Source organism: Thunnus albacares, chromosome 16 (assembly GCF_914725855.1).
Source record: "Thunnus albacares chromosome 16, fThuAlb1.1, whole genome shotgun sequence".
Lineage (NCBI taxonomy): Eukaryota > Metazoa > Chordata > Actinopteri > Scombriformes > Scombridae > Thunnus > Thunnus albacares.
This window is the reverse complement of record NC_058121.1, coordinates 18,489,820-18,502,177: the sequence shown is the minus strand read 5'-3', so window position 1 is coordinate 18,502,177 and position 12,358 is coordinate 18,489,820. Positions and strand designations below refer to the sequence as shown.

At 38.5% G+C, this 12,358-nt stretch overlaps 1 protein-coding gene across 1 annotated transcript; it reads right to left on the bottom strand.

The window, feature by feature from the left end:
* Positions 1-1,975: 1,975 nt before the first annotated feature.
* On the bottom strand, positions 1,976-9,357 carry actr10 (actin related protein 10). The gene is made up of 13 exons (XM_044329552.1): positions 9,150-9,357; positions 7,947-8,019; positions 7,781-7,863; positions 7,211-7,319; positions 6,883-6,990; positions 6,714-6,781; positions 6,447-6,526; positions 5,700-5,735; positions 5,501-5,580; positions 5,322-5,395; positions 4,959-5,040; positions 3,961-4,162; positions 1,976-2,975 (listed from the first exon to the last, which is right to left on the bottom strand). Exons 1-13 carry the CDS (start codon positions 9,224-9,226, stop codon positions 2,794-2,796), a joined length of 1,254 nt encoding a protein of 417 aa, XP_044185487.1. The 5' UTR covers positions 9,227-9,357; the 3' UTR covers positions 1,976-2,793.
* Positions 9,358-12,358: the final 3,001 nt, after the last annotated feature.

The following is a 12,358-nucleotide window of genomic DNA, read 5'->3' as shown; positions in this document are numbered from 1 at the left end:
TGTGTTTTGAAAAACAGCCTCTGTGGATGAGATAACGAAGATGGATGATACCTTCCCCTCTCATTGAGTCTCCCTCTCAGTCCTCAAAGGCTGCGATGGTGACCAGTTTGGGTACTTACGTAGGAAATGAATCATATTTATAGTACATCACCTTGTACATGAGATTAATTAATGTATGAATTGTTTAGGATTCATGATGTTACAGAAAAAAACAAATCTAGAATCTCAGAAAGTTATTTCAATTCAATTTCACTTCCGGGTGTTTTCAGCCATGGCATCATCATTTAATCATGTGAACCCATCACTGACAATAAGTGGCTATTATATTCTGAAGTGTGAACTTTTTCTGAACTTCCCCGTGTTCCAGCGAGCGCTTTGCCAGCACTCCTTACAAGCCGGGCTCACCCACTTTCCGGGGAGTCCCCTTCCCGCTCAGACTCCCAGTCTGACATACAGAGGTCAGACGGACAGCTGCTGCTTCCTGTCTCTGGGAACCACACTGATGGTCCAGTCCCAGTCCCCATCAAGGGAGGATGGGGTTTCCCTAAGCTGGAGCAGAGGCAGCAGGTGGGACAGTACAGCTCTATATGGTCCACAACGGGGTAAACAAGCAAGCCCAGCTTCCTTAATGTACGGGCAAGGCGGTGGCCGTCATCTGAGGATCATTTGAGGATATGATTCATCGTAATTTGTACAAAGATAGGAGGTGTGCACTCGTTCTGCTTGAATACGAGCATTTAAATGAGTAACAACGCTTTTGTTTTCTTCTCCAAAACACATCTGGAGTCGATCAGGCTCTATATCATTTATATCTTTTAAAATTAACCTGCATCAGAAGGAAACAGACAACTAAATTAAATTAAAACATTAAAAAAAAGTAGTCTTGAGTTTCGAGCCTAGATTGAAACAACTAACAAAACAAAAGGATAATGAATGTTCTAGGGAAGTAGTTTGACCTTCGAGCTTGAGGGTTGATGAGTGTACTGGGGCAGGACAGATGAACAGATACACACCTCTTAACCTTCCTCATGTGGAGACGTTCTTAATTGCAGTAGTCTCTGGTTCTCCTCCCTCCGGTCAATGTTTACTTTTCGTATTTCTGTGATCAGAATCCAAAACTGTATCCATTTCCCACACTTTTTTTTTTTTGCCAGTTTAAAGCTGCAGGTGCATTGTGGGTAATGCTACTGGTTCCCAAGCTCAGCCAGACGGATCAGCATTCAGTGATGAATGTGACCCAGAAGGCCAAACAGATGTAGGTCCATTCTGGGACACACACAGACATTAAAAAACATGTAGAGGATTTGTGCTGTTTGAATTTATGGGCGACATGCATTCCTGTGTCTCAGTTGTATTCATAGTGAAAAGGATGCCGTCAACTATTCTGATGTAAGAATTAAGAATGAGGTGTAATACGCTTTAAAAAAAAATCATTGCTTGTTTTCCAGCTTTTGGTGGAAGGTTTCAAGACTTATGAAACGGATATGTTGTTTATAATTGAAGCTGGCCACAACAAACTATCTTCAAACAAAATAAACAATGTCTGTGTCTGATCTACTACTCCCCCCCCCCCCCCCTAACTTTTCATTCTTTAAACATACAGCATTACAGGATAAAAATGAGAAAACAAGTCTGATTCAATTCAGAATATATATTTGTTGGAATAGTTGAATTTAAACAGAGAAAAACTGGCTGAAAGATATTTTAAAGCTCATACACAACTATGGATGACACACACACAGGTGTTTCTCCATTATTTTGCTTGATTACACCTCTCTGCAGGACTGTATGGGTGTGTACAAACATGATTTTCGGGGGGTATTTTCACCTCTATTTGAAGTGAAGTGGAACCATCTTTATGTCTCTTCTGAATAGATGAAGTTTAGTGACCTCAGTAAACTTGCAGCATTGCTCCACCTCATGCTAAATTCAAGAGGATGTTATTTTTTTTAAGAATAACAGAATAACACCTGTGTGAGTGTGAAGGGCCTTTAATGACTTCAGCAAATCACTTTACACTTTGAAGTACAAACAATAAATAAATGAAACGTTTTTTTTCTTTTTCTGAAAAAAACTCCATGGGATGTTACCGTCATAACCGAACTTTCACACTGTATCATACTCAAATGAAGATGGGCAACATTTTCTGTAGATTTACTGACAAACCAATGACTAAAAGTTCAATGACGTGACTCCTTTCTAAGTTTACGTTTCTCCATATAAGTTGGGCAACATTTTCTGAAGATTTACTGACAAATCCATGACTAAAAGCTCAATGACGTGACTCCTTTCTACATTTCTGTTTTTCCTTATAAGTTGGGCAACATCAAAACAGCAACGTTCAATGATCTGACACATTTTTGTTTTTCCAGTTTAACTGTTCAGTAAATTCAAAAAACTGGAGTGATAATAAGAATTAGCACGTACAGGTTGTTTTCTCTTGCCCAATGAGACTCCCAACAAGGCTGCACATAGCGCATGAACCATTGAAATTTTAACAATGTGATTTTTTTACTCACTGATGTTCATATTTAGTGGAATACTCATGTAACGACCTCGAATCCTAATATCTGTTCTGTCTCGTAAGGTCAGAAAACAGCTCACCTGATTATCAAACAGTCCACAATCAGTGCATACAAAAACTTAGGCGTGACTACTAGATATTAAAAACATCTAGAGCTCTTTGTTTAGGTAACACGTTAAGTCGTTTTGTGTGGAAATGTTACATTAAAGATTACTGGACTGTTCTATCAGAAATTGAAGTACATTGTTTGAATTATATTGCAGCACAATCTACTTCTCTGTGGAGAAGGCTCTCTTCATGAGTGGAGGAGGGGTCTTCCCTGCTTCGTACAGAGATTCAGGAGGAGGGGAGCTCAAGCAGCACCAGTCTGGGATGCGGCCTGTCTGGTTGTAGTAGTCCCGGGACACCGACCTGCTGCCCAGGATGTCTTGTAGCGCTCCAAAGATGGCACCTGGTGAGCAGAGCAGAGGTTGAATACAGAAAGGGGACTGAAAATTACATGAGAGGTCACAGCCGATAGTTTTCAAATATCTTCTTGTTTAGAACCAAAAAAGGCTGACAAAATTGGTGCCCTATGACTAGAGAAAACTGAGAAAAAAGCTGTAGATTCCCCACACACCGCTCTTAAGGGGGAATCCTACAACAACCAGAATGCATTGCGTGTGTCCCGTCCAACAAGCTACCAGTGAGCTACTCAAGGTGTGTTTATGATGGTTAGCAAAGACTAAGCAGCATTATATCTGTTTACTGAGGCTTCTTTTCATTTACGAAACGTTTTTCCTCATCCAGTCTGGACATGCTGCAGCGCTTCTCTCTTAGCTGCAGCTGTAACGTAGCTCTGGCGGTCGCTTCCTCATCCACGCTCTGTTATGTCTGATTCTATGGCGCAATATATTGCCTCATAAGTTGTAACAGTAGCGCCACATCTCTGCTCCGACATTATATTGTAACGATAGTTGTTTGTGTTAGTGTTAGGATCACGGGGAAACTCATTAGTTCATTAGCATTAGCTCTGTTGTGTCTGATTCCAAAGCATGATATTCAGCCTTGTATCATGAAACCAGTTTTCATCCAAATATGCTGATATTTCCAAGTATTTAGTAGTATGATATTTTAGTGTCTGCTTTTCCCTATTGCTAGCATAACATGGTAGATGGGAGTGTTTTGGGAGACCCACATTTTAACTTCCTTGAAGGCACAACTACAGAAAATGAGGAAACGTAGTTTGTAGTCTGAGGCTTATCTCCAATGTCATGTCACCCAGTGAACTTTTACTCACAAATGAGCGAGGAGCTCTTGGTGCAGGCAACACGGAGGGAAGTTAAACATTTGCATGTACTACCCACATTGTAATGATAGGGTGCTGGTTGAAAAATGGCAAAGTTTCCCCTTTGAGCAGGTGGTGATGAATATTTAAATGAAACCTCATGTCTGACCTCCGAGCCAGGCGGTGCAGTTGGGCTTGGCGGGTGGAGCGTGTATGCGGAAGCTCTTGCTGGCCAGGACGTCGCTGTACTTTGGTTTCTCCACCAGGAGGCGGATCTCCGCCAGCAAACGGTGCAGGAAGCCTGGCAGCATGGCTGTCCCTCCGATCACCACCAGGTTCTCAGAGAGCACCTTACGTGTGTCAATGGGGCACTAAAGACAAACACAAACACACATGAAATAAATTAGAGGAGCATTACAATGAAGAAATGTGTTTATCAGCCTTTCAGCAAACAAAACAAATGAAAAAAGAAAGAAAGAAACCTAAACAATCATCATCCACCTCTGTCTGTCATATTAGTGTTGTAGGAGAAAAGAAAAGGCAGGAGGAGGAAGCAGCAGCTCCACCACTAAAGATTATATCTTCTGGTTGTCAGGACAGGTGCAGACTAAAACAGAATGGATGAAAGTAGCTGCGGCTGGCTTTACTGCAGTGCCTTCTCTAGTGTATAGAGCTCTACTGGTGCTTTACATCAATTGATCGTGAGCAGCGTACTGCGCAGATTGAGGTTAATATTGCTGTAATGTCTGTTGCGATATGTATTAAGATTAATGAGGCTGTCCGGGGCTGACTTGAGCCTCACATGGAACAACAGAAAAATATGATCAGTTCCCTGGAATGGCCACAGCTGAGCATCGCCATGGCAACCACATTATTAAGTTAAAACGGTATGCTCGATTCCCCTGTTGGACAATATGGAGAGAGAAACTGGGACTCTACATTCCTTCTGTGAAAGATACTGAAGCTTTGCAGCAAGATAGTAATGAGAAACCACATTAACTAAGATATATCTGGAGCTGGAAGTAGATGAGAGAAAACACTCCTTTCATATCAAGGCTCGTTGCTCCTGCCTTGATGATAGCCCACTGATGTGCAGTTCATAACAAGTCAGTTACAGATTCCCCTCACTCATGCCGATACATAACACATTTAAAACTTTTCCTCTACCTTCACCAGAGCGTCAAGTATCAGAGAGGCCACACTCTTCTCCTCATTGTCCTGCTCAAACAGAATCTCCATCACAGAGTCCCTGTAGGAAAAAAAAAAAAAAAGAGAAACTCATGATCTCAGCAGCCATGACAACGAAACTATGCAATGACTCAGTACAAGCAACCAGCGAGTTAAAGACAAATAAGTAAAGGCAGTCCAGCAGACAGACAAACAAAAAACACAGCTTACACAGAAAAATAAAAGAATGTGCAAATCTCAAGATGTAGGACACACTTTTAAAGAAATTTGCGGAAAAATATGACCCCAATTTTCAGAACTGTCCACTCAGTGAAAGGTGAACAGCGTCATTTGATGACCTACCTGATGGATCCTTTGATATGCAGGATTTTCTCCCCATCCAAAGGGTAATCGACATCTGGAGGAGGGGCTGGACGCTACAAATACAATCCAAAGAAAGAAGAGGTGTACTTAAATATTTGAACTATTGAACAGACTGAAGATAACTGAGACAATCAGTTAACCAACAAGATGTCGCTCACCTCAGCTGTGCCGTCCAGGTTAAATTTGGCTTCCTGAATCTTGAGGCCTCTCTGCAGGTCACTGACGAAGCATGTTCTGACTGCAGGAAACCAAAACAGCTATTATATAACCGAACTACACGATAGGTACATTTTAAGCAGTTTCTATAATTGCTTTAACCAAAGTGATCTCTTAAAGAAAACAAAGCATCAAACCTACCCTTGATATCCTCCACAGTCTCCTCTGGGATGGTCCCTGAGGAAAAGATGGATAAAAAAAAAAAAAAGAGAGAGACAAGAAATGGAAGTGAAACTTAATTTCCTTTAGCTCACTTATGCAAAGATAAGCCTTTTCCCCCCCGTTTCACTATGATGAGACTGAATCAGCGTTTGGGGAAAGTATGAGCTGACACTGCAGCAAATGGCGACTGTGACTGCTTTGTGACAAATCCCTTCAGGAAACTTCTACATCGTTGCCAAATAGAATTGTTTTGTTTTCTGGTGTTTTGTCACCGCTTTCCGCATTCAATTTTCTTCTTGAATTATGTGCGGTAATGATTTATTGATTACGTAGCCCTTCTGTGCTTAATGCAGAGATGCACTTTAACAGTCCAGTCAAGTGAGTCAGCCTGCTATCTGTCTTAATTATTGATGTATATATGTGTAGTTTCCCCTCACTGTGCTGCAGCTGTAGATCTCACAGCTCAACACTATGCGTCAAGAAAAAGTAGGAACTCGAAAATAGACTGTATGCATATGTATAATTCACAAATTGAGAAAGGGATTCACTGAAATGTCAAACAGAAACAAGTTCTTCTTATGAATAGTAAATGATGCATAATAAGTCAAAGCAATTATATTCTCCTGCGGTCTGCACTGTAAAACAAATCAACAGTCCATGTCAGAGTTACACATCTATCTTTTTAAAAAGTAATGGTTTAGAAGTCTGGTATGCAACAATAATTACCAATGACAGCTGGTACAGTCTGCCCAGTGGTGGCGTCTGTGTCCACGGTGCACTGTTCCACAAGAAGTCCATCTAATTCTCTACAATAAATACAGACACATGAAGTTATATGACAAAAAAACAAACACATCTAAAAGAAAGTTTCATTTTACAGTCACAAGGTTTCAAGTGTGAAATAGAAGTGTTCTTTCCACAGCAAAGTGTTCAAAAATAGGACACCATCATGCAATGTCACACTCTCCTCTTAAATCTGTTAGAGCTACTTACTTATGGATGGCTTTTCCACCCAAAGGCAAAGCCTCCCAAGCTGGCAGAATAGGAGTGCACTCATAAACCTGGTTTCACAGTCAAGGCGGTAACATACAAATCCCAAATTGAAAATTAATAAGACATTTCTGTATCTGTTTTCTACTACCAGATAACAGGGAAAGGATACAGGAAGCACCAGCGTCTCTGTGTGGCCACAGTCCATCACCAGGGCGGAGTTGATACCCAAAGACATGATGGCCATGAGATGACTTGGTGCAAACAGCACAGAGGGCACCTGGGAAACACCACCAGACACAGAATAAAACATCAGAAAACCTACTACAGAATGTAGCTAACATTTATGACAAATTTTCTTTGTTAGGTTAAAAAAAAGGTGCGTTACTATATAAGTCAGTTAATTTAGATTACGATTGGAACAAAACTATTTATTCTTGCCAAACTAAAATTAAAATCTAGCAGCACTTGCTCAAAACATGATCTGCAGCTTTTGGTACCTCAAACTGTTTGAAGAAAACCTTGGTGAGCGTCTCCCTGAAGTGAGACGGGCAGAGGATGGACTCGATGATGACCACTCTTCTGTCGCGAGGGTTCACCAGCAGGTGCCTGATTGAAGCAAATACAAAGACAAACTTACATATGATGAGGCTGAATCACTCAATTTTCAACTGACAGCAGCATATATTATGTATAGTTATTTATTTATTATGTCATGCACATACAAGTGCCAAGCCCACATGGATTAAGACAACAAATACAGTTACAGTGGTGAAACATTTATCAAACATAGACAAGTAGAAAACATCTTACATTACATTGCAAAGAAAGAACTTTCATTCAGAAAAAATCATCAGAAATTAAGGACATTTTACTGAATAGTGTGGCCCTGAAATCATCATATAATGAGCAATAAAGTCAATAAAGTCAATGCAATTAAAAATCCTAGTCATTGATTTGTTACAGTATTCATATATATGTTCACTGAGTTGCAGATGACAAACAGTATAAGTACTTAACTAACTTCTTAAACTTGCTAACAGCGAAAATCAAGAGTAGTTGAGTCTCACCTGAAGTACAGTATGTGGATAAACTCTTTGAGGATGACATAAAGCTCTTCTGTGTTGATGTTGTACTGAACCACTTTGGTGGCCTGTAAGTGAGGCATCAAACACCAGGTTAACATACATTGCTCATTTTCCACACATGCTTCCAAAAAGCACACCGGCGTCTCACCTGTTGCTGTCCTGGCCTCCGGATCTCGCTCGGAATTATGAACCTGGGCCCCGTTTCCCCTGCAAAGCCACATCTGCAAGAGAGGGAGGCTGTCAGGTGAACTGCAGGCAGAGGCAGCAGCGTGTGCATGGGCGGAATATTAATATTTTCATTTCAGATTGTTCAATAATGTTAACTATCAAGAAATGCAATCATATACAATAATATATACAATACTACTGGACTGCGTACAACTGAAATCATGCATACCGACATGGCAATCGTATTTTTATTGAAGAACACTTTGTATTCAAGGTGCAAACACTTAACTAGAGGGCGCCTCAGATGCTCAAAAATAAAATAAGCAGCTCTGTGTGTGACAGTGACTGCAGACAAAGAAATCTTTGTTTATTTAAGGAAACCAAAAAAAGAGATCAGTCCTCTTGATCTTCATGTGATTTGCCTCAGGCTAATCTGTTGTCTTAACATTACATATAATATCTTCTGCTGAATTCCCACCAAGTTGCCGTTCATTACTTAGCACTGAGGTCATAAACACTGCCAGCCAAATTGTTTTACAACTTTAATTCAGCATTTAGGGGAAATCTCCAGTAGTTTGTTCACCTTGACCAGAGCACCAAGTGACGTTTAGTATCAGACAGCTTTAAGATGACTAGGTGCTTAACGTTACACACAACTATTTAGGTCACTGACGCAGCAGTAAACGTAGGAGGAAACGAATCAACAACAGACAGGCAGGACATTTAGTCTGTTGTTCAGTTTCTCGGTTACTTCTACAGTACTTCAACTTTCACCGACATTATAAAACGCTTCCAATGCATGTAAACAACGCTAGCTACACGAATATGATAGTTTTAAGCTTTAAATAGGCTCCATGTCTAAAAATGACCAAAATACGAACATGTAGGGCGTTTTATTTATCAGTATTGCTGATTATGTTGGTGCTGACATTGAGTATATATGTTTTTCTTATTCACGTATTGATTAATATCCAACGCTTTCATAACGCCGACACGTTAGCATTATCGTTAGTTGTCGGTGTTTACAATTATGCATCATGTCTTTTTGAAGTTTAATCCCTGTTTCAGGCCTAAAGCACCAAGACACGGTCGGTTAGAAAAGAAAAACACACAAAAAAATATAAAGATAGCCACGTTAGCATATTGTGCTAACCGAGCAGCTATGCTAGCGGCTGATACTCACTTTGTGTAAGCTGCTCCTAAATCAATGACGATCGCAGTCTTCTCTGCTCCACTTCCCAATCCATCAAATAATGGCATTTTACCGATTTGTTTGAAATTAGTGTTTGTAATTAGCGTTGACAGTGGCAAATTTGCATCGTATAAAAAAATCTGTTGTCTTCCTGTTGGGCTGGGTTGGGTCTTCAGAGACGTGATGACGTCACGCAGAGTTGCCTGATCAAAAATACGCACAAAAGATGCGACTTGAGCAGATTTATTATTGATAATATCAACTCTGATTTCACTTTATGTCTAGGGAATGTTTTCTTTGGTTTCAATAAATGTAATGACAATAAAATCAAAGAATATTATTTTATCAACCTAATCATTCTTTTGGCAAAATCCACAAATCCAAATTTAATAACTTTAAACCCTTGATTATTATATTTGAAAATGAAACTAAGCAATGCATGAAAACTACAAAGACAAGAAGGCTATCAAGACAAATTTTTTTTAAAAAAAATCCTCAAAAGATGTATGCTGATGGAATAACTGTGGGGAAAACTTGTTTTTCATGGTAAACTAAACTTTTTCAACAAAACATCATAAGTACACCCTCTGCCTTATCATACTGGTCCACATTTGTTGAGAAACAGTTTGGCTGTTGTCACATACGTTTTTTGGGGTTGTTTTTTTTTTTTTGACTAAAAAAGTCATATACTTCACATGTGTTATTCAATAATTATCCCAATCATTATTTACAGAAACATCGATGTAAGCTGTTACTTTTGTGGGGACCAACTGTGGTGTAAAAATGTCACAATTTATTGCTGCTCAAATCTACTCTCACTTTACATGACTTTGGAAAAATGCATTGTTTGGATTCACTGAATATGACAGGAATCTCTTCTTGCAGTTCTATTTAATTAATTTGCTTACCATTTTGACCCAATTGTATATTCACAAATCAAAATTCTTAGCAAAAAGCAAAAACTTTTCAGAGCTGACAGTCAATATCAACAATACATTTCTTCAATATCTGAATGTACAGATGTCTTTTATTACAACCTTTAGCCCCCCTGGTGTGTTTGCGATTGTAGACTCAAGTTGTACACACAAGGCTCTGTAAACCTGCTGCATACTTGTTTCAATAAAGCACAAACATCTTTTGTGCTCTCAGTGTAAAATAACAATGACATTTTGACGTCATTTAAATTCTCATGTTTTCAATACCACTAATGTTAGTCACAGTTTTAAAGATATAATTTGTTACTATGACAACATGGGTAACAATCTCTAAACTATATTGTTAACTTTTTTTATTTTATTGGGAAAATTCTTTATTCATAAACAAACCTCCTTCCCTCTATTTTTTGATTGAGTTTAAATCAATGTGTATCTCTTTTGCTCTTAGAATATTACAGAAATATATTTGATGAAACCCCCTGAGGTTAAATTAATCTATCCTTATTTATTTACTTATTTATTTATTTATTTATAATAATTACATTTTTGAAAACATATAAAACTGTCTTTATTTATTTTTGATTAATCTTTTTTACTATACTTTTATTATTATTTTATTGTCATTGTCCTTGACAGTGACCTTGACTTGATTATAATTTCTATTAAGTCTTAAGTTATTTTGACCATAATGAAATGGGATGTGTTATGATGAATAAAGTTTAAATTAAAAATTTTTTAAAAACTCAAATCATAAGATTAATAGAGACTTATATTCAACCAATAAATCTCAGATGCATCAATCAAATGCTTTGCATATAAATACGAAAACACACTTTAGAAATTGCCAACAATGACAGACAAGTTCAAATTCATTCATTCATTCATACTGTGTACAAACAGTATAACTTACTGTATCTTCTTTGAGATGTGGGTAACTCTTGGATTATAGAGGAGTCTGGGGACAGTTGTAACAGCGAAGAGCTGTAACACCATCGATTCAATTGACTATAAGCAGGAAAAAAATGCATTTAAAAGTTCTCTGTCATAAAGATGACAATTTTTTAAAATATATGACCAACAATGCACAGGTGTAACCCATAGTGTCACCTCACTGTGCCACCAGTGGGGGTCACTGGAACTTGGTCTGTATGCTCAAACTACAGTATATTGCTGTTACTATAAGCCAACTCCAGTTTTTCCAGGCTGTGTGTTCATAATAAAACTTATATTCATGTCCCCACAGGACAATTATATCATGTGTTACAATTACCATACCATGTTATACCATTAACTGCTGTTGATGCCATTTGATTCATATATCCCACCTCACTATTCTTCCACAGCAGTCCAATATCTTGCAGTATGTTTCTTCTACCACTACTTTATTATCAATGCATCCAACAGCTAGTTACTCATAAAGTTACAAATAAAATTTATTTCTATTGTAAGGATGGGTTGATTGGATTTAAATCACTTTAGCATATCTGACTTTTCAGTTCACAAAAAAAGTTGAATACAATATGTAGGTTATAGACACCGTGTTTACTTGTGAATAAACTGACCAGTCCTACTCAAAAATGTTTCTTAAAGGTATACTATACAGGATTTTCCTAAAAAAAACAATGTATAGATTTACTCAAAAGTAATCCCTCTCAGTCATCACTTATGACCAACTAGAAGTATGTGGTGGTGTATATATCTGCAGAAACTCTGCCCTCTGCCTGTATTTTCTTATTATTTTGCTGTGTTCGGGACACTTCAAGCATCAGCCTTTGGGTTGTCGGTGTGTAGCCCCCAACCTTTGTCATGGATGGATTAAGAGCTGCAGATCTGTGTGTCTTCTTGACCAAGTGTGGGGCTGAGCTACACCAACGCAGAGCAGAGAGGCCACAGCGGACAGGATGAAGCTAACGCTGCTCCCTCTCTTCATTCACTCTCTAGCTTGCTTGACCAATGCTGTTTTAAAGAAAGTATTGGGCCCCAGTTGTTGAATCGTACAAAATGGTACAAAATAAATATGCAAATCAGAACATGTTTCATGTCTGGATGTATTCCTTAAATTGATACCATCAGACCAGACACTTTCTGCAAAGCTGCATTCTTAATCATTGAACCTGTGTTCTTCATCAGATAGTGATGAGATCAAATCTTATGTGAAATAAGTTTGACTAAAATGAAAAAATTATTGGTTTTGGCTCAACTAGATTGACTGAAATGTTCAATATAATGTGATGGCTAAAAAAAGACTAAAATATCAACAGTTTT

Coding starts and splice junctions, on each gene's coding strand:
- actr10 (XM_044329552.1), bottom strand. CDS start 9,226: ATGCCATTATTTGATGGATTGGGAAGTGGAGCAGAGAAGACTGCGATC. Junction 6,782..6,882: donor CAGAGACGCTGGTGCTTCCT/GTATCCTTTCCC, acceptor CTGTGAAACCAG/GTTTATGAGTGCACTCCTAT. Junction 2,976..3,960: donor CTGCACCGCCTGGCTCGGAG/GTCAGACATGAG, acceptor TCTGCTCACCAG/GTGCCATCTTTGGAGCGCTA.